This window comes from Stenella coeruleoalba (genome assembly GCF_951394435.1).
Source record: "Stenella coeruleoalba genome assembly, chromosome: X".
NCBI lineage: Eukaryota > Metazoa > Chordata > Mammalia > Artiodactyla > Delphinidae > Stenella > Stenella coeruleoalba.
Genome location: NC_137152.1, coordinates 93,381,981 through 93,403,105, shown reverse-complemented (window position 1 = coordinate 93,403,105; position 21,125 = coordinate 93,381,981). Strand labels below are relative to the sequence as shown.

Genomic DNA, 21,125 nt, shown 5'->3' with positions numbered 1-21,125 from the left:
GTTCATCAGTGATATTGGCCTGTAGTTTTCTTCCTTTGTGACATCTTTGTCTGGTTTTGGTATCAGGGTGATGGTGGCCTCATAGAATGAGTTTGGGAGTGTTCCTCCCTCTGCTATATTTTGGAAGAGTTTGAGAAGGATAGGTGTTATCTCTTCTCTAAATGTTTGATAGAATTCGCCTGTGAAGCCATCTGGTCCTGGGCTTTTGTTTGTTGGAAGATTTTTTTTTTTTTTTTTTTTACGGTACGCGGGCCTCTCACTGTTGTGGCCTCTCCCATTGCGGACCACAGGCTCCGGACGCGCAGGCTCAGCGGCCATGGCTCACGGGCCTAGCCACTCCATGGCACGTGGGATCTTCCTGGACCGGGGCACGAACCCGTGTCACCTGCATTGGCAGGCAGACTCTCAACCACTGCGCCACCAGGGAAGCCCTGTTGGAAGATTTTTAATCACAGTTTCAATTTCAGTGCTTGTGATTGGTCTCTTCATATTTTCTATTTCTTCCTGGTTCAGTCTTGGCAGGTTGTGCATTTCTAAGAATTTGTCCATTTCTTCCAGGTTGTCCATTTTATTGGCATATAGTTGCTTATAGTAATCTCTCATGATCCTTTGTATTTCTGCAGTGTCAGTTTTTACGTCCCCGTTTTCATTTCTAATTCTATTGATTTGAGTCTTCTCCCTTTTTTTCTTGATGAGTCTGGCTAATGGTTTATCAATTTTGTTTGTCTTCTCAAAGAACCAGCTTTTAGTTTTATTGATCTTTGGTATTGTTTCCTTCATTTCTTTTTCATTTATTTCTGATCTGATTTTTATTTCTTTCCTTCTGCTAACTTTGGGGTTTTTTGTTCTTCTTTCTCTAATTGCTTTAGGTGTAAGGTTAGGTTGTTTATTTGAGATATTTCTTGTTTCTTAAGGTAGGATTGTATTACCCTAAACTTCCCTCTTACAACTGCTTTTGCTGCATCCCATAGGTGTTGGGTGGTTGTGTTTCCATTGTCATTTGTTTCTAGGTGTTTTTTGAGTTCCTCTTTGATTTCTTCAGTGATCTCTTGGTTATTAAGTAGTGTATTGTTTAGCCTCCAAGTGTTTGTATTTTTTACAGATTTTTTCCTGTAATTGATATCTAGTCTCATAGCGTTGTGGTCAGAAAAGATACTTGACACGATTTCGATTTTCTTAAATTTACCAAGGCTTGATATGTGATCCAAGATATGATCTGTCCTGGAGAATGTTCTGTGAGCACTTGAAAAGAGTGTGTATTTTGTTGTTTTTGGATGGAATGTCCTATAAATATCAATTAAGTCCATCTTGTTTAATGTACCAAATAAAGCTTGTGTTTCCTTATTTATTTTCATTTTGGATGCTCTGTCCATTGGTGAAAGTGGGGTGTTAAAGTCCCCCACTATGATTGTGTTACTATCGATTTCCCCTTTTATGTCTGTTAGCATTTGCCTTATGTATTGAGGTGCTCCTATGTTGGGTGCATAAATATTTACAATTGTTATATCTTCTTCTTGGATCGATCCCTTGATCATTATGTAGTGTCCTTCTTTGTCTCTTGTAATAGTCTTTGTTTTAAAGTCTATTTTGTCTGATATGAGAATTGCTACTCCAGCTTTCTTCTGATTTCCATTTGCATGGAATATCTTTTCCATACCCTCACTGTCCGTCTGTATGTGTCCCTAGGTCTGAAGTGGGTCTCTTGTAGACAACATATATACGGGTCTTGTTTTTGTATCCATTCAACCAGTCTATGTCTTTTGGTGGGAGCATTTAGTCCATTGACATTTAAGGTAATTATTGATATGTATGTTCCTATTACCATTTTCTTAATTGTTTTGGGTTTGTTATTGTAGGTCTTTTCTTTCTCTTGTGTTTCCTGCCTAGAGAAGTTCCTCTAGCATTTGTTGTAAAGCTGGTTTGGTGGTGCTGAATTCTCTTAGCTTTTGCTTGTCTCTAAAGGTTTTAATTTCTCCATCAAATCTGAATGAGATCCTTGCTGTGTAGAGTAATCTTGGTTCTAGATTTTCCTCCTTCATCACTTTAAATATGTCCTGCCACGCCCTTCTGGCTTGCAGAGTTTCTGCTGAAAGATCAGCTGGTAACCTTATGGGGATTCCCTTGTGTGTTATTTGTTGCTTTTCTGTTGCTGCTTTTAATATTTTTTCTTTGTATTTAATTTTTGATAGTTTGATTAATATGTGTCTTGGTGTGTTTCTCCTTGGATTTATCCTGAATGGGACTCTCTGTGCTTCCTCGACTTGATTAACTATTTCCTTTCCCATATTAAGGAAGTTTTCAACTATAATCTCTTCAAAGATTTTCTCAGTCCCTTTGTTTTTCTCCTCTTCTTCTGGGACGCCTGTAATTCGAATGTTGGTGCCTATAATGTTGTCCCAGAGGTCTCTGAGACTGTCCTCAATTCCTTTCATTCTTTTTTCTTTATTTTGCTCTGTAGTAGTTATTTCCACTGTTTTATCTTCCAGGTCACTTATCCATTCTTCTGCCTCAGTTATTCTGCTGTTGATCCCTTCTAGAGAATTTTTAATTTCATTTATTGTGTTTTTCATCACTGTTTGTTTGCTCTTTAGTTCTTCTAGGTCCCTGTTAAATGTTTCTTGCATTTTGTCTGTTCTATTTCCAAGATTTTGCACCATCTTTACTATCATTATTCTCAATTCTTTTTCAGGTAGACTGCCTATTTCCTCTTCATTTGTTAGGTCTGGTGGGTTTTTATCTTGCTCCTTCATCGGCTGTGTGTTTTTCTGTCTTCTCGTTTTGCTTATCTTACTGTGTTTGGAGTCTCCTTTTTGTAGGCTGTAGGTTCATAGTTCCCGTTTTTTTTGGTGTCTGTCCCCAGTGGCTAAGGTTGGTTCAGTGGGTTGTGTAGGCTTCCTGGTAGACAGGACTAGTGCCTCTGTTCTGGTGGATGAGGCTGGATCTTGTCTTTCTGGTGGGCAGGTCCATGTCTGGTGGTGTGTTTTGGGGTGTCTGTGGCCTTATTATGATTTTAGGAAGCCTCTCTGCTAATGAGTGGGGTTGTGTTCCTGTCTTGCTAGTTGTTTGGCATAGGGTGTCCAGCACTGTAGCTTGCTGGTCGTTGAGTGAAGCTGGGTCTTGGTGTTGAGATGGAGACCTCTGGGAGATTTTTGCCGTTTGATATTACGTGGAGCTGGGAGGTCTCTTGTAGACCAGTGTCCTGAACTTGGCTCTCCCACCTCAGAGGCACAGACCTGAGGCGTGGCTGGGGCACTAAGAGCCTGTCATCAACATGGTACGAAACTCCAGAACTCCACACTCCTGAGGCCCCTGTCTGGATGTGCCACCTCTCCCCTTCTGTGCAGGTCCAGTTAATTTTTATATGTGTTGAAAAGTATGGATTGAAGTTATCTTTTTTTAGGCCTGGGATTGGTTACACACATTTTTTTTAAACATTATTATTGAGATATAATTAACATACCATAAAATTCACCCATTTAAAGTATATAATTCAATGATTTTTAGTATATTCACAGAGTTGGGCAGCAGTCTAAGTGTAGAATATTTTTTTGTTTTTTGCATTTTTGAGTGTTTTATTTATATGAAACTGGATAAAATGTGTTTATTTCTCAGACAGAAAAAAGACATGTGGAGGTAGAAATGTACCTTTCAACTATTCATGGGTACACAGGTACACTGGGGAGATTGTAAAAGTGCAGATTGTGATTCAGTAGGTCTGGTGGGCTTGAGTTCTAGTTTTTTCACAAGCTCATTTTTTTGTTTAACATCTTTATTGGAGTATAATTGCTTTACAATGGTGTGTTAGTTTCTGCTTTATAACAAAACGAATCAGTTATACATATACATATGTTCCCACATATCTTGCCTCTTGCGTCTCCCTCCCTCCCACCCTTCCTATCCCACCCCTCTAGGTGGTCACAAAGCACCGAGCTGATCTCCTTGTGCTATGCGGCTGCTTCCCACTAGCTATCTATTTTACATTTGGTAGTGTATATATGTCCATGCCACTCTCTCACTTTGTCACAGCTTACCCTTCCCCCTCCCCATATCCTCAAGTCCATTCTCTAGTAGGTCTGTGTCTTTATTCCCATCTTACCCCTTGGTTCTTCATGACATTTTTTTTTCTTAGATTCCATATATATGTGTTAGCATACGGTATTTGTCTTTCTCTTTCTGACTTACTTCACTCTGTATGACAGACTCTAGGTCCATCCACCTCACTACAAATAACTCAATTTCGTTTCTTTTTATGGCTGAGTGATATTCCATTGTATATATGTGCCACATCTTCTTTATCCATTCATACGATGATGGACACTTAGGTTGCTTCCATCTCCTGGCTATTGTAAACAGAGCTGCAATGAACATTTTGGTACATGACTCTTTTTGAATTATGGCTTTCTCAGGGTATATGCCTAGTAGTAGGATTGCTGGGTCATATGGTAGTTCTATTTGTAGTTTTTTAAGGAACCTCCATACTGTTCTCCATAGTGGCTATGCCAATTCACATTCCCTAAGTGTAGAATATTTTTATCACCCCAGAAAGAAACCTCTTACGTGTTAACAGTCCCTCTCCTGTTCTATCTCTATGAATTTTCCTATTCTGGACATCACATATTAATGACATCATATGTTATGGGGTCTTTTGTGTCTGGCTTCTTTCATTTAGCATAATACTCTCAAGGTTCATCCATGTTGTAGCATAAAGCAGTACAGACATACCCAGTTTTATTGCACTTCACTTTATTGTGCTTCACAGATACTGCATTTTTTACGAATTGAAGGTTTGTGGCAACCCTGCATTGTCAGATGATGATTAGAATTTTTTAGCAAGAAAGTATTTTATAATTAAGGTTTGTTTTAAGACAGTGTTATTGCACACTAATAGATTGCAGTATAATGTAAACATAACTTTTGTATTCACTAGGAAACAGAAGTTCATGTGACTTACTTTATTGTAATATTTGCTTTATTTTGGTGATCTAGAACTGGAGTCTCTATCTCTGAAATATGGCTCTACCTCATTTTTTAGGGCTCTATGTATATACCACAGTTTGTTTACCATTCATCAGTTGATGGATATTAGGGCTGTTTCCACTCATTGTTTATTATGAATAATGCTGCTATGCACATTCATGAACACGTTTTTGTTTGAAAATGTTTTAATTCTCTTAGTTAACTACGTTATATGGTAGTTTATATGGTTGCTCTATGCTGGATTATATGGTAGCTCTATGTTTACCTTTCTGAGGAACTTCTAAGTTATTTTCTGATTTACATTACCACCAGCAATGTATGAGGGTTCTAATTTCTCTGAATCCTCACCAACAATTATTATTGTCTACCTTTTTTTTTTTTTTTGCGGTACACGGGCCTCTCACTGTTGTGGTCTCTCCCGTTGCGGAGCACAGGCTCTGGACGCGCAGGTTCAGCGGCCATGGCTCACGGCCCCAGCCGCTCCGTGGCATGTGGGATTTTCCCGGACCGGGGCACAAACGCGTGTCCTCTGCATTGGCAGGCGGACTCGCAACCACTGCGCCACCAGGGAAGCCCTTGTCTACCTTTTTGATTCTAGTCATACTAGTGGGTCTGAAGTGGTCTCATTGTGGGTTTTTTTAAAAAATATTTATTTATTTATTTGGCTGCACCAGGTCTTAGTTGCAGCATGCAGGATCTAGTTCCCTGACCGGGGATCGAACCCGGGTCCCCTGCATTGGGAGCACGGAGTATTAACCGCTGGACTACCAGGGAAGCCCCATTGTGGTTTTGATTAGCATTTCCTTAATGATTAATGATGTTGGGCATCTTTTTGTGTGCCTATTGACTATTTGTATATATTCTTTTGAGAAATGTCTTTTCAAATCCTGTGCTCATTTGTTAATTGAATTAGTCTCCTTTTTATTATTAACTTCTGTATATATTCCAGATACAGGTTCCTTATGAGAAATATGATTCTAGTTTTCTGAGAGTTCTTACCACAAATGGATGTTGTTGTGTCAAGTGCTTTTTCTACATCTGCTGAGTTAACATATTTTTTCTTTCACAGCATTGTGAATTACATTGGTTGATTTTCAGATATTAACTCAAACCTGGACTGCTGGGATAAACCCTACTTGGTCATGATGGATTTTGTTGTTGTTATTTTTATATTGTTGGATTCAATTTGCTAAAATTTTGTTTAGCCCTTTTGCATCTATGTTAGTGGGGTTATTAGTCTTCTGTTTTCTTTCTTTTAATGGTTTTGCCTGGTTTTGGTGTCCAGGAATGCTGACCTCATGGAACATGTTAGGAAGTATTCCCTGCTGTTCACTTTTCTTGAAGATTTTGGGTAGAATTGCTATTATTTCTTTATTTAGTCAAATTCATTATTGAACCTTGAAGCCATCTAGACAAGGGGTTTTCTTTGTGGGAAAGTATTTAACTACAATTCAATTTCTTTATTAGATATAGGGCTATTCTATTTTTCTGTTTGTTCTTGTATGAGCTTTGGTATACTGTATCTTTCAAAGAATTTGTCCATTTCATGTAGTTTGTCAAACTTATTGTTATAATGTTTATAATGTCCCCCTTATTATCATTTTAGTATTTGTAGACTCTCTTGTGGTGTCACTTCTTTTATTCCTGATATTGGTAATTCTTGTATTTTCTCTCTTTTTTGTGATTAATCTAGCTAGGGATTTATGAATTTGAAAAAATTTTCTCAATGAACTAATGTTTGGTTTCATTGATTTTTTTTTTGCTATTATTTTCTGTTTTTTAATTTTATTGTTTTCCTCTCTCACCTTCATTATTTCCTTCTTTATGCTTACCATTGGTTTACTTTGCTTTTCTTTTTCTAGTTTCTAAGATGAGAGTTGAGGTCATTGATGTGACACCTGTTTTTCTTTTCTAATATATATTTTAGTGATTTTTTGAATAAATAAGCAAAATATTAGGAGGGCAACAAATGTTGCAGTGAAAATGGAGTGAGAAGATAGTTTTTGAGAACTCTTGATAAATGAGATATTATCAGTAGTATTTGGTGATTGACTTACGGGAGTAAGGAGGAAAGAGACTACTATGATTCCCAGGTTTATGTTGAGAGAGATTGAATAGTGTATTACTCACTGAGGTATAGAATACAGAGGAGAAGTTAATTTAGTAAGAAGTAGTTCTGTTGTGGACATATTGATTTTGATTTGTCTGTTGGATATCCATTTGGCTGTATCAAGTTGACATTTGTATCTGGAGCTCAATAGAGAGATCTTGGCAGGAAATAAAGATTTGAAAGTTATCAGGATGGAAAATATAGTTGTTACTATTTGGGAATAAGGGCCCTGTCTTGCCAAGGCTTCCAATGTTTCTAGAAACACTGAATTAAAAAAAAAAAGTGGGCTTCCCTGGTGACGCAGTGGTTGAGAGTCCACCTGCCGATGCAGGGGACACGGGTTCGTGCCCCGGTCCGGGAAGATCCCACATGCCGCGGAGTGGCTAGGCCCGTGAGCCATGGCCGCTGAGCCTGCGCGTCCGGAGCCTGTGCTCCGCAACGGGAGAGGCCACAACAGTGAGAGGCCCATGTACTGCAAAAAAAAAAGTAATGTTTCTAGATTTTTAAAACACTGTGGTAGCTAACTAAAACAAATTATGGACCAGATGGGACCTGTAGATGGTCTGTTTGCCACCCAATGTATCCATTCTTATTTTCCTGAGATGAGCGAGTGTCCCACCTGAAGCAGTAGAATGCATTGTTTCTTCAAAAATGCTACCAAATTTATTTGTTGTGCACATGCATGCAGACCTTCAGTTAAAACCCTTGTAGTTTTGATGAGGCTTTGAGAATACCAAGGAGAGGATATAGTTTGAAAAGAGAAGAGAGTGAAGACAGAACCGTTGGAAACATTAAGATTGTTAGAAGAGGATCGGTGAAGGCTAATGAAACCTAATGCAAAGTTGTCTCTGAACCCTCTTTCTCATAGAGTTGTGAATATCAAATGACACACGTGATGACTTAGAAGAGAAGGCAGTTGTTATTTATTAAATTCTAGACTATTGGAACTAAGAAGCAACACATCACTAGAAGCTGGAGGGAAGTAACCTTAAGACAAAAAAAAGTACTGAAGTGCTGTATACATCACAGACCATGGAACCTCAGAACTGATAGAAAGAACCAGAGTGGCTAGTTTTGTATAGGACTGAACAGTTTACAAAGTGGTTCTGTATATAGACTGCTCTGTTTGTTTCTCACACAGTTCCATTTTCAGGTTGAAGAAACAGAGTCTCAGGGAATTTTAGTACCTTTAGTACTTCATATGGCCCTTAGATCCCTTGGCTGGAAATGTAGTGCTCTTTCTGCTGTAGCATGAAAGCTTAGGGAACATTTAGCACCACTGTCTCACTTTAAAATATTTGCTTATTGTGTGTATCAGATCAACTTCAGGTCAAAATACAACCTGTAAAATAGAATTCCATACCATAAAAATGTATTGAAACAGACATTTTAAAATTAGATTTTAATCTAATTAGAATTGTGTACTTTTAACTTGAAGTTTCATAAAAAGCATGTTTTAAAAACCTAGTTCTGACTTTTTCAGGTTTTGCTACACTATTAAAAAGCAAATGTTCAGATATCATTTGGTTTTTTTTTTTCAGGAAAGACTCTGTTTGCCTCATCATATTTTGGAAGAAAGAGGTCTTGTGAAAGTTGGTGTCACAGTTCAGGCTCTTCTTGAATTACCTACAACCAAGGCATCTCAGCTTTCTACGGCTTGATTATAACATTTAAAAATCATAAGTGTCTAGTTTCATTTGAAGTGATTTCAAATATCTCAAATTTATGAATAAGGATGTCTAATCAAAAATAATTTTATTACATCAAGCCTTAGGTTTAATAAATATTATGTTAAAACATTAAAATTCAATTTTGCATTGCCCAAACTTCTTTTGGGGGAAAACTGGATCAACTTAAGAGTTTCTGATAAATTCAAATTCTCTTTTTACTAAGTCAGCTGATAACCTTGATTATTTTTCAATAATCAGATTAATACTAAATTTAAAATGTGGTTTCAATTCAATAATCACATTAGGTTTAATTTTTTTATCATAGCATACTGGTGAACATGTGGATAAGGTAATCATTTTTTACCAATTTAAAACAATTCTATATTTGAGTTATTTAATATGCTTGTAATTCTAGTTTATACATAATTTCTTCAATCTTTGGTCTTAGTTTTCTAGAAAAAAGTGAGTAGAAATTATAGAACTCTGGCTTTATATTAAATTCTTTTAGTATTATAGGTTGGTGCCAAAATATTTTCAGTTGTACTGTAGATTGTTTACATGTGAAGTGCCTGTGTAATTGATGACTCTTATATAGTCTTAAGCATTTTTGCAATTTCTTTTTATGTATTAATGGAATCAATGGAATTTTAAAATATTTTAGTAGATTTTGTAAGTTCAGTAATATGTGAGGATAAATGTGCCTCACATTGTGACATTTGTGTTTTTTATTTAGTCCATTGCAGTTTTCGTAAATTGGTTATTTCATGTTGTCAGAAAAACAATGTTAATATGCTTAATTTATGCTATTTAATTTTGCAAAACTTAATCATCTTTTAAAATGTATTATTTGAAGAGTATTTTATTTCTGTATTGAAAATGTTACACAAAGCAGTAGGGTTTTTGCAAATTAGCAGAGTAATTAATTGTCAAGGACATTTTGATAAAACTGCCGAAGTTTGGATTTATATCTTGACTTTCAGGAACGTTATTACATCAGTGTGCTGCCTTTGGTTACATTCAGATTCAGAGAGCAGCAATTGAGGAATAGGTTTTTATTAGAAAATATGTCCATTTGTGGAACCTGTAAATCTGAATTGATCCTCAACATGATGTTGAAATAAACACAAACCATTCTATAAATCTTTTCATAAGTATACTGTTACATAAAGTCCTTGTTTAATTTAGAAATGGATAAATTTGCGTTGGTAGTAGTGCAGGAATTTTTCAAAACCATTACTGTGATGAATAACTCAGTTTGCTATAGAAAAACCTTAGTATAATTATAATTACTTTTGTAGTAGTCAAGCAAGTATCATATGTTAAATATGTGATTATTTGCACTTGTTACCTCTTAATATGGATGCAACTTACTAAAAATGTTGGCCTGGGTATTTCAAAGGTATATATAAAAGGTAAAAACCATTGTGCCAAATGGTATAGTAAGGGTTGGTTTAGGAACAACTCTACTTTTTTGATCGATCGGCATGAAGCCATATGATTAAGTTTTGGCTTTAGGATACAGATGTGTTCTTTACATTCCCCAAGGGTCAAATTGAAGCTTTTAAAGAATTAAAGCTTCTTATGACTAAAAGGTTTAAAAATTAAATTATTAGTAATTTATTACTTTAAATATTTGAGCTAATTAGTTATTATTTTTCAGTTGGATCTTAAAAAACGGCATTGACATAATCAATCTCTCTAGTGAAAACTTGGGTAATAAAGGTAAGAAATGACAAATACCTTAGTTGTTAGTTTTTAATGTAAAAATTTGACAGTGTTACAAATAAAGCGATCATTAAAAGCTACAGCAATCATTCATACTGCTTTCATAGTTATCATGCTGTAGAATTCCTCTTGTTAATCAATCTAGATGTTAATTATTTTACAAGTATCTTCATGTTTCATATCATTGAAATATTAGTGAAATTATAGGCCATTTCCTTATTGCATTTCACTTACTTGTCAATTAGTTATTACTTTAAAGAGAAAATACACCAGAACCTTTGTAGCATTCTTTACTGCAAAGCAGAATTCCATTTAAGATGGGTCTATCTGAGGTCCATACCATGGCAGTTTATTTACTGTAGTGGCAAAAGGCAACATCACCTCTATGGCAGTTTCACAGCATAGTCCCCAAGCACACATTATACCAAGGCTCTGATGTATTTCTTTTAGTATTTTTGAGTAAGTGTAAAGTTATTCTAAATGGTCTTTATGGTTATTATATATTTACTTCATCAGTTATTGAATTAAGAATAATTATCATTATTTGAATTGGATTTGTGATTTGAAGAAGGTTAAATAATCAAACTAAAATATTTTATTAGGACCTAAAACATGCAGTAGATAGCTGCTTCTGCTAAATTTTATTCCTGTATCACACAAGAAAGAGGTGATGTCAGATATGTTAGAATTGAAATGAGGAGTAAAAATACATTACCATTTGTTTCATAATTATCTTTACAGAATGCTAGTTTATTGACTTTTCTAACTGAATTTTTTGAAGAATTCAGAAATGTTTGTATTGGTCACAGATCTATTATGATTGATTTTCTGATGCATTTAAAAATAAATGGAACACTAAATGTATATTACTGATGCAAACTGTGGATAAAGTTGAACAAAAAAATTAAAGTCTGAGATTTCTTTTCTCCCTTTCTACCTCTTCTCTTAACATCACAGCATTCATTTTTTGTAGGTATTTGATAGCTTGTGTCTAAGTTCTCTAGTATGGAAAAATAGACTTCAAGAGGATATTCAAAGTAAGTTGAGTCTAGATTTTCTTTACATCATATTTTTAGTAGACAATGTTTTCTTTAAAAAAACAATGATTTCCTCAGATATCTTCACAAAATGATGTCACCTTAAGATAGATTGGATATAACATAAATGTCAGATAAACCTTTACATAAAATAAAAGGTAGGACACTCCCTTCTGGCCTGCAGAGTTTCTGCTGAAAAATCAGTTGATAACCTTATGGGGATTCCCTTGTATGTTATTTGTTGCTTTTCCCTTGTTACTTTTCAGGTTTTTTCTTTATCTTTAATTTTTGTCAATTTGATTACTTTGTGTCTCGGTGTGTTCCTCCTTGGGTTAATCCTGTATGGAGTCTCTGCATTTCCTGTCATTTAAAGTTAGGAATAGATTGATTTTTACTGTGCTCCATTAATATGCATCAAGTAGCTACCTAAGTAGATGAGAAATGCATTAGGTATGTACATAAAGAGAAATAGATTTTTTAGTTAGCAAATTGAATTTTCTAGAACTTTGTTGTTCAGATATCTCAGTCACTTCTATTGCAAAGAAATACAAAGTAATGCTGTATAATTTATAAAGTAGTAATTAAAATTATACCTTAGGGCAGTGATTCTTTTCTTTTATTATATAAGTTTCAGGTATACAGCATTATAATTCGACATCTATATATATACACTACAAAGTGGTCACCACCACAAGCCTAGTTACCATCCATCACCATACAGTTTACCCTCTTCACCTGTTTTGCCCTTCCCCAACCCCCTTCCCCTCTGGTAACCACTAGTCTGATCTCTGTATCTATCAGTTTGTTTTTGTTTTATTTTCTTTGTTTGTTTGTTTTTTAGATTTCACTTAGCATAATACCTTCAAGGTCCATCCATGTTGTTGCAAATGGCAGAATTTCTTCTCTTTTATGCCTGAGTAGTATTTCATTGTGTATATAAACCATATCTTCTTTATCCATTCATCCATCATGGGTGCTTAGCTTATTTCCTTATATTGGCTATTGTAAATAATGTTGCAATGAACATACGGGTGCATATATATTTTCAAGTTAGTGTTTTTGTGTTCTTTCGATAAATACCCAGAAGTGGAATAGCTGGGTCATATGGTAGTTCTTTTCTTAATTTTTTGAGGAATCTCCATACTGTTTCCATAGTGGCTGCATCAATGTACTATCCCACCAACAGTGTACAAGGATTCCCTTTTCTCCACATCCTCACCAATACTTGTTATTTCTTGTCTTTTCAATATAGCCATTCTAACAGGCAGGTGATATCTCATTGTGGTTTTGATATGCATTTCCCTAATAATTAGTGATGTTGAACATTTTTTCATGTACTTGTTGGCCATTTGTATGTCTCCTTTGGAAAAATGTCTATTTAGATCCTCTGCACATTTTTAATTCAGTTTTTTTTTGTTATTGTTGTTGAGTTATATGAGATCTTTATATATTTTGGATATTAACCCCTTATCAGATTTGTGATTTGCAAATATCTTCTCCCATTCAGCAGGTTGCCATTTTGTTTTGATTATGGTTTCCTTTGCTGTGTGGAAGCTTTTTAGTTTGATGTAGTCTCATTTGTTTATTTTTGCTTTTGTTTCCCTTACCTGGAGTCACATCCACAAAAACATCGCTAAGGCTGATGTCAGTGAGGTTACCACCTATTAAAATTTATCGTTTTTCCTGCTCATATTTTGCAAGCTAATTTTTAAAATTTACCTCTCAGTACTACATTTGTCACTGAATATTCATTTCTGCTAGTTGGTCCCAACAATCATGTTTCTTTGAAAAGCAATTCTGTTTATTTTGAATGATTGTACATCACATTTGCATGGAGGAAGTTAATATATCCATTCCACAGATTTGTAAAATAGTCTATGTAGAAAATGGTGTATTTCCTAAAATTTTATATTTTTCTGGAATAATTTATTTCTAAAGCAATTAGCTTTGAAATCTTTCTCTGTGTTAAGTTTTAGAATAATTCATGTTAGTTTAAATGTAATGTTTTTATGTTTATGGTTCTATTGTAGATATAACATAAATATAACTCAAGTTCTGGTAATTTTGGCCTATGGAAATGTTAAAAGTATTTTTTTAAACAAATTATAAAGTACTAGGAAATTTTTCACTGTTTTCTATACTCATTTCTAGGTGCTTTTGATATTATTTGAAAATCTTATTGGTAATATTTATATCAGTAGGGATCTAATTCTTTAACTGATCTTTTATTTATTTGACTTGTCAGTTATTTCCAAATTGTTTTCTCTTTCTTTCTATGGCAAAGTTGCAAGTGATAAATGCAAATGGAAATGGTTTTCTTTCTGCTAGATCTTTTCTTAAACCAAGGTGTCTCTTTAAAAGTGCTTCTGTACTTTCAGCCTGGTTAATCTACAGGAATGAAAGAAGAGACTACCACAAATGATCCTGTTTTGCCCTTAGGCCTAGACCCACGTGTTTTCTAGCCAGACTTGATAAAATAAGGTTTTGTTGATAAAGGGATAAGGTAGGACTCTAAATAGTAAGATCTAATATTTAGTGAGTTCTTAACTATGTGCATAGCATTGTACTGAATGTTTTCAAGCATTATGTAATGTAATTCTCAGAATAACCCTATGAGATGGGTACTGTAATTATCCTAGTTTTACAGATGAGGAAAATTAGACCAGAGGTTAAGTGATTTACCCAAGTTTACCCATTTCATAGGTGGAAAATCTAGGATTCTAATTCTATCCAACATCAAAGAAACTTTATTTTACCACATCACCTGCAGGAAATAAAGTTCTTTAGTCCTCCTAAGGAATTAATTGTTATGAATCCTTCACTTGCTTATTTTTGTAGTTTAGACTATATTTTTTCTGTGGTATATGTATATATCTATTTTCTGTATAGTCCTACACAAAATATTAGTCCATATACATGTTTGAATTTTAGTTATTTTTCTTGTATTGGAGAAATTTAATGAGAAATTTGAAATAATAACAGGCACCGTGGCATGTCTCAACACTTGAGTTTTAAATCACTCAGGAAATACTCAGTATCTATTACTTGCCAAGCATTGTGTCCTGGGTGCCAGGTATGCACTGATGAATAAGACAGATACCTATACCTTGAAGGGGCTCACAATCGCAGTATTCTATATAGAGTGCCTTAAGAGTTCTGTTTTCTAAGCCTTCTGTGACTCTTAGAAATATAAAGACAGAGTTTATCACTTACTATTTGATTTATACCTCAGCCTACTCTTAAAAATAATATGACGGTTTGCAATAAAAGTAATCAATAAAAACTGTCATGTATCCAGTTAATAGAGAATAAGAGCCAAGTAATGAATAGGATGGTAGAACAATTATAGATAGAAAATCCAGACTCAAGTCAGTTACTACAATTTTATTCAAAACTTAGCTCTGAGCCTCCTGCCAGATAAGAAAATACATGAATATATCAAGAATGTTGTTTCCTTAGGCTTTGGAGATCAGTCAACACTGCATTCACTGAACCTTAAGTGTAGTAATCTCTGTTATGTGTTGAGCACAGGCTTTGCAGGACAGACCGTTTAATTCCCAATTCCTTTAGTAGCTGTGGAACTTTGTATGTGCTAACTTCATTTGTCTGTGTGGCTACTGCATAGAGTTGAGTAGATGAAATGAGAATTGTGTAGATTGCCTACCACAGCACCTCATGCGAAGTAGGTTTCCTCCATTTGGATATTAAACATGTAGATAAAGATTTTGTTGTGGAAATTATTGTATCCTAATTCAGATGGAAACCTTATATTGGTTGGCCACAGGATTACCTGTAGGTAGGTACCAAAATTCTTTTATGAATGAGTATCATCTATTTGAAAGTCTAACAATTGCTCAGTTGAAATTCCAGATACCCGTCATAAAGCAGAAGAGATGGCTTTAAGCCAGGAGTTACTAATTATCTTCCATAGCAACAAATTGAGTTTAATACAGTTCCTACAGATCACTTGAGTTTTGAGCTGGAATGCTATCTCAGTGAGCCAACCAGAAGTAATGTATATCCTTTCTTCAAATTTATTCCCACAGTCTCTCAGTTGATTAATCTGTTTTAATACTTCATTGAGAAAATAGAAACCATCAACTGGGGACTCTATAATCTTTCCACTTGTAATCTTAGCTGCCCTTACACCTATTAGATTATTCAATACTGTTACAGTGGAATATGTGTCTTTCTACTTATCAAAGGCCACATATTCTCTGGGATAAAAAACCCTCTTTTGTACTTCACTTTTTTGGTTGATAATTCTTCGTGCATTTTTGATTTCTGCCCCTCTACCTTGATTGTTACCATCGACATAAAAGCATATGCTAGTTTCATTTGAAAACAACCGTAAAACTCCCACAATACTCCCAGCAACTGACCTTTTTTCTGCTTGGCTAAAAACCTAGATCTCTTAGAAGAGTACTCTATGCTGTCTCCACTTCCTCACCTTTCACTCATTCTTCAATCCACCCTATTCTAGCTTCTTACCTGATCTCTTCACTGACGTTGATTGCTCTTATCAAAATTACCATGATTTCCATATTGCAAGATAACGTCAGTTCTTTGTTCCCATCTCTTTTGATCTTTCACCTGCTTTCATCATAGTTGGCCCCTCCCTCCTTGATACATTGTCCTCTCTCACCTCTTTATAACATTATATCCTTCCAGTTTGCCTTCTATCCTCCTGGCTACTCCAGCCCTACTTCCAAACGAATGGTTCTCAAACTTTAGTGTACTTTAAAATAGCTTTGAAAGCTTGTTAAAATGCAGATTCTTGGACTTCATTCTCCCAAGTTCTTTTTTAACACCTCTGAATTAAGCCTAAGAATCTATAGATTTTTTTTTTTGCGGTACGCGGGCCTCTGACTGTTGTGGCCTCTCCCGTTGCAGAGCACAGGCTCCGGATGCACAGGCTCAGCGGCCATGGCTCACGGGCCCAGCCGCTCCGCGGCATGTGGAATCTTCCCGGACCGGGGCATGAACCCGTGTCCCCTGCATCGGCAGGTGGACTCTCAACCACTGCGCCACCAGGGAAGGCCCAGAATCTATAGCTTTAACCAGTACCCTAAAAGGTTATGATGTAGATGGCTCATGAATCTCAATTTGAAAACCTTTGCTCCTTAGGTCTCATTCCTGTGCCTCCCTTCTGTCTACACTTTCTCCTTTGGAGAGCTAATCCATTCCTATCTATATGTCAATGCTTCTCAGCCCTAACTGCATAAAGAATCACCTAGGGAGCTTTTGAAAAATGTTAATGCCCATTCCAGACCAATTAAATCAGAAATTCTGGAGATGGAACCTGGGCTTTAGTATTTTTAAAAGCTTCCCACGTTATTCCCATTTGTAGCCAGGGTTGAGAACCACTGTTCTACAGACGTATAACTTTTATCTTTAGCTCAACCCTTTCCACAGAGTTTCATATGTATGTATTCAATTGCCTACTTAACTGTATCTCAGATGTCTCAATCCTAGAATGACCAATAAAGAACTATTTATTCTGCACCCTGGCCTCAAACACATTCATACCCATAGAAGTATAAATGTTAATATCATTGATTCAGTTGCTTATGACAAGAAAGAGGGAGTCATTGTCAATTTTTTAACTTTATTTTTCATGTTCAAGTCATTCATAAGACTTGTCACTTTTACTCTTCAGAATACATATCAACTTTGTCTCATGCTTTCTATCTACACTGCCAGGACTGTAGCCCAAGCCACCATCATGCCTTGTCTGGACTGCTGCAATAGACTCCTAATTGGCTTCCACACTTGCTTCTCCAGTTCATACTCCATATTGCAAACTCAAGTGACCCATTAAAGCCATAAATTATCATGTCATCCCCGTACTTAAAACATCTCACTTATAATAAACCCTGGGTTACCTCTCCAACATCAACTCCACTACCTCTCTTCTTACAACTCCCCATGCTCCAGCCACATGGGTCTCCTTTCTGTTTATTGATCTCTCCAGTGTATCAAGGCCTTTGTATGCTGCCTGAAATGCAATTTCCCCATGGCTGCTGCTTATTATTCAGCTTGAAAGTCTCCTCCTCAGAAAGTTCTCCCTTATTATTTTATAACATAACACGCTGTTTCTTTCTTTCATAGTACTTCTCAATGTGACATTTTATTTTATGTGTTAATAATACTTCCCTATAAGACTGTAAGATTCATTAAGGCAGGGATCTATTTGATATGTCTTGTTCATTACTGTATCTTTAGCTGGTAACACAGTGCCTGGCACGTAGTAGGAACTCAGTATAAACTTGAGTTATGAATAAATCAATTAATATCCCCAGATAACTAAATGAAATGACTTCGTGAACCTCTCCTCCCTACTCACTGAACTTGACAAATCCCAAGTCATCATTTAGGTGCAGGATTTCTTAAGGCTCCCTTTGTCAACTGCCCCCCCCCATTAGTTTAAGCTCCTTTTTTACACACTCTCATACATGATGTTAAAAATTATTTCCCTAGTATTTGTTCAGTCAATGAATTATATATCAAAATAATCTAAGACTACATAAAATTACTTAGAGATGGGGTCATTCTTACCTATTCCAATTTCAAGATAGTTTTAGAATAAAGGCTGTGAAGAAATATTAAATCCTGGGAACTATATCTAGATCATATAGCATAGTTCATAGATGGCTCCAATCTATATATTCACAGGTCAAAAGTTTTTCATTAAATTATGTAAAATTCTTATGTAGTTAAGTCCTCAATTGTGTGAAAATAGGGAGTTAAGTAATAGTTAAAAGGAGGCCATTTGTGTTTTTTAAAGAGCATTTTTGAGAGATGGGGAGAGAAAGGAGGGAGGAGGAGAGGACAATTTTGAGGAGATATTTAGAAAATTGATGAATTGTAATCTTGGAGAGAGAAGGCTTTAAGAAATGAGATAAACGGTACTTTGATCCCATCCTGCCTAAATTATGTCTGAGAATTTAGAGTAAAATGTTTTCCGAAGATTGGAATTTCCAATGATTCAAATAATTCTTATGACAGATCTTCCTAGGGTTTTTAAACTTTAGCACAAAGTTTTAAAGGATTTCAACTTTAAACTTAAAGTAGTTAATAAAATGAACTGTAACTGGTAGAATGATTAGTTTTCTCATAGAGATAATTCTGGAATCTAAAACATAGGGCTTATAAACCTAGGAGAAATAGCTCCCAGTCTCCATTAGGCACTGGTGTCTCTCACTGAATGAGATCAAGGGAAATGTAATCACAGTAATGATAAATAGAAAAGGAATAATTACTAATAATTTTTGTCATTTGACTAAAAATGTGAGTGAGCTCCTATCTTGACCTATCCGACAGATTATCCATCATATGACAAGATTAAGTTGTGATTAGATATATATGATCGAGCATGCATCTACATGTTTGGTTTTTTTTTAATTTGGAAGCTTGGTAAGGCATCAAAGAAGTATTTTGTTCACTTCTCTTCATTAAAATAATATACTCTACAAGCAATTGACAATAGATACTCTATTCAAAAATATTAACGGATGGTAGTACATAGAGCTTGCAGGTGCTGTAATAAAAGTTGTGAGATTGTAAGGGGGCTGATTTGCTTATTGCATGTAGTGGTGCCAAAGCAGAAATATTACTTGGCCTTGTACTGTAGTTATGTTTAAAACGCCTTATATTTAACATGCTTTTTAAATGTGTTGTGATTGGGGACATATTATTATTATTATTATGTTTTTATAAAGACAATTTCTGTAGAAAAGGAAAGATTATTGGTCAGAGTAGATCTGTTTTGACTACAGGGACATACTTGAGAGACAGAGACTTTAAGATTGCAACACAATGGCAATAGTCTTTTTTTTTCTTCATATTGAGCGTATGTTTTCTCAACACCACCTTCTAAATAATCCATAATTTTTCCTTTGATTTGTGGTACCACTTTTATCATATTTCAAATTCTCATATATATGTGTATCTATCTCTGGGCTCTCTATTTTGTTCTATAGGTCTATTTGTTGAAACAATATTAGTTTTTTAAAAGTAAAAATAGGTACTTAAAAATCATTTATGCCCCCTGGATTCAGCACTCAAGCAGGCCATGCTAACAGAGCAATGCAATTAACCTTTCCTATAAATTAAATGTGCAAATGTTCTGTGGAGCACTTGCTTAGAATAATTTTCTATCATTTGCAGAATGTGGTAGAAAAATTTTCTACCAATGGCTAGGTGGTTTGAAGATTAATTACAGGAGGACCTTCAAGGTGGTGGAGGAATAAGACGTGGAGATCACCTTCCTCCCCACACATACATCAAAAACACATCTACATTTGGAACAACTCCTACAGAACACCTACTGAACGCTGGCAGAAGACCTCAGACCTCCCAAAAGGCAAGAAACTTCCCATGTACCTGGGTAGGGCAAAAGAAAAAAGAAAAAACAGAGACAAAAGAATAGGGATGGGACCTGCACGTCTGGGAGGGAGCTGTGAAAGAGGAAAAGTTTCCACACACTAGGAAGCCCCTTCACTGGCAGAGACGGGGTGGGCAGGGGGAAGCTTCAGAGCCATGGAGGAGAACACAGGAACAGGGGTGCAGAGGGCAAAGCAGAGAGATTCCCACACAGAGGATTGGTGCCAACTGGCACTCACCAGCCTGAGAGCCTTGTCTGCTCACCTGTTGGTCTGGGTGGGGGCTGGGAGCTGACAATCGGACGTCAGAGGTCAGATCCCAGGGAGAGGACTGGGGTTGGCTGCATGATCACAGCCTGAAGGGGGCTAGTGCACCACAGCTAACCGGGAGGGAATCCGGGAAAAAGTCTGGAACTGCCTAGGAGTCAAGAGACCATTGTTTTGGGGGTGCGCGAGGAGAGGGGATTCAGAGTACCACCTAAACGGGCTGCAGAGAAGGGCGTGAGCTGTAGCTCTCAGCGTGGACATCAGAGACAGGCATAAAATGCTAATGCTGCTGCTGCAGCCACCAAGAATCCTGTGTGCAAGCACAGGTTACTATCTACACCTCCCCTCCCGGGAGCCTGTGCAACCCACCACTGCCAGGGTCCCGTGATCCAGGGACAACTTCCCTGGGAGAACACATGGAATGCCTCAGGCTGTTGCAGTGTCATACTGGCCTTTGCGACTGCAGGCTTGCCCCACATTCCATACCCCTTCCTCCCCACCAGCCTGAGTGATCCAGAGTCCCCTAATCAGCTGCTCCTTTAACCCCCTCCTGTCTGGGTGAAGAAAAGATGCCAGAGGGTGACCTACATGCAGAGGTGGGGCCAAAACCAAAGTGAACCCCAGGAGCTGTGCAAACAAAGAAGAGAAAGGGAAATTTCTCCATGCAGCCTCAGAAGCAGTGGATTAAAACTCCACAATCAACTTGATGTACCCTGCATCTGAATAGACAATGAATCATCCCAAAATTGAGGTGGTGGACATTGTCAGCAACTGTAGACTTGGGGTTTGCTGTATGCGACTGACTAGTTTCTGATTTATATGATGATCTTAGTTTAGATTTTAGCGCTTGTTATCATTGGTGGATTCGTTTAATGGTTTGGTTGCTCGTTTTTTTTAATTACTTTTTTATTTTAATAACTATTTTATTGTACTATTTTTTCTTTCTTTCTTTTTT

General features: G+C 36.3%; 1 protein-coding gene across 3 annotated transcripts in view; it reads left to right on the top strand.

Moving 5' to 3' along the window:
- Positions 1–19,816, top strand: part of LRCH2 (leucine rich repeats and calponin homology domain containing 2) — a 102,963-nt gene extending 83,147 nt beyond the window's left edge. For all 3 annotated transcript variants that reach the window (XM_079909656.1, XM_079909654.1, XM_079909657.1), the window contains 4 exons: positions 8,629–9,106; positions 10,418–10,479; positions 11,456–11,519; positions 19,689–19,816. In XM_079909656.1, the coding sequence (XP_079765782.1) occupies positions 8,629–8,748 (120 nt within the window). In that variant the 3' untranslated portion in view covers positions 8,749–9,106; positions 10,418–10,479; positions 11,456–11,519; positions 19,689–19,816. The remainder of the gene's footprint in view (positions 1–8,628; positions 9,107–10,417; positions 10,480–11,455; positions 11,520–19,688) is intronic.
- Positions 19,817–21,125: the final 1,309 nt, after the last annotated feature.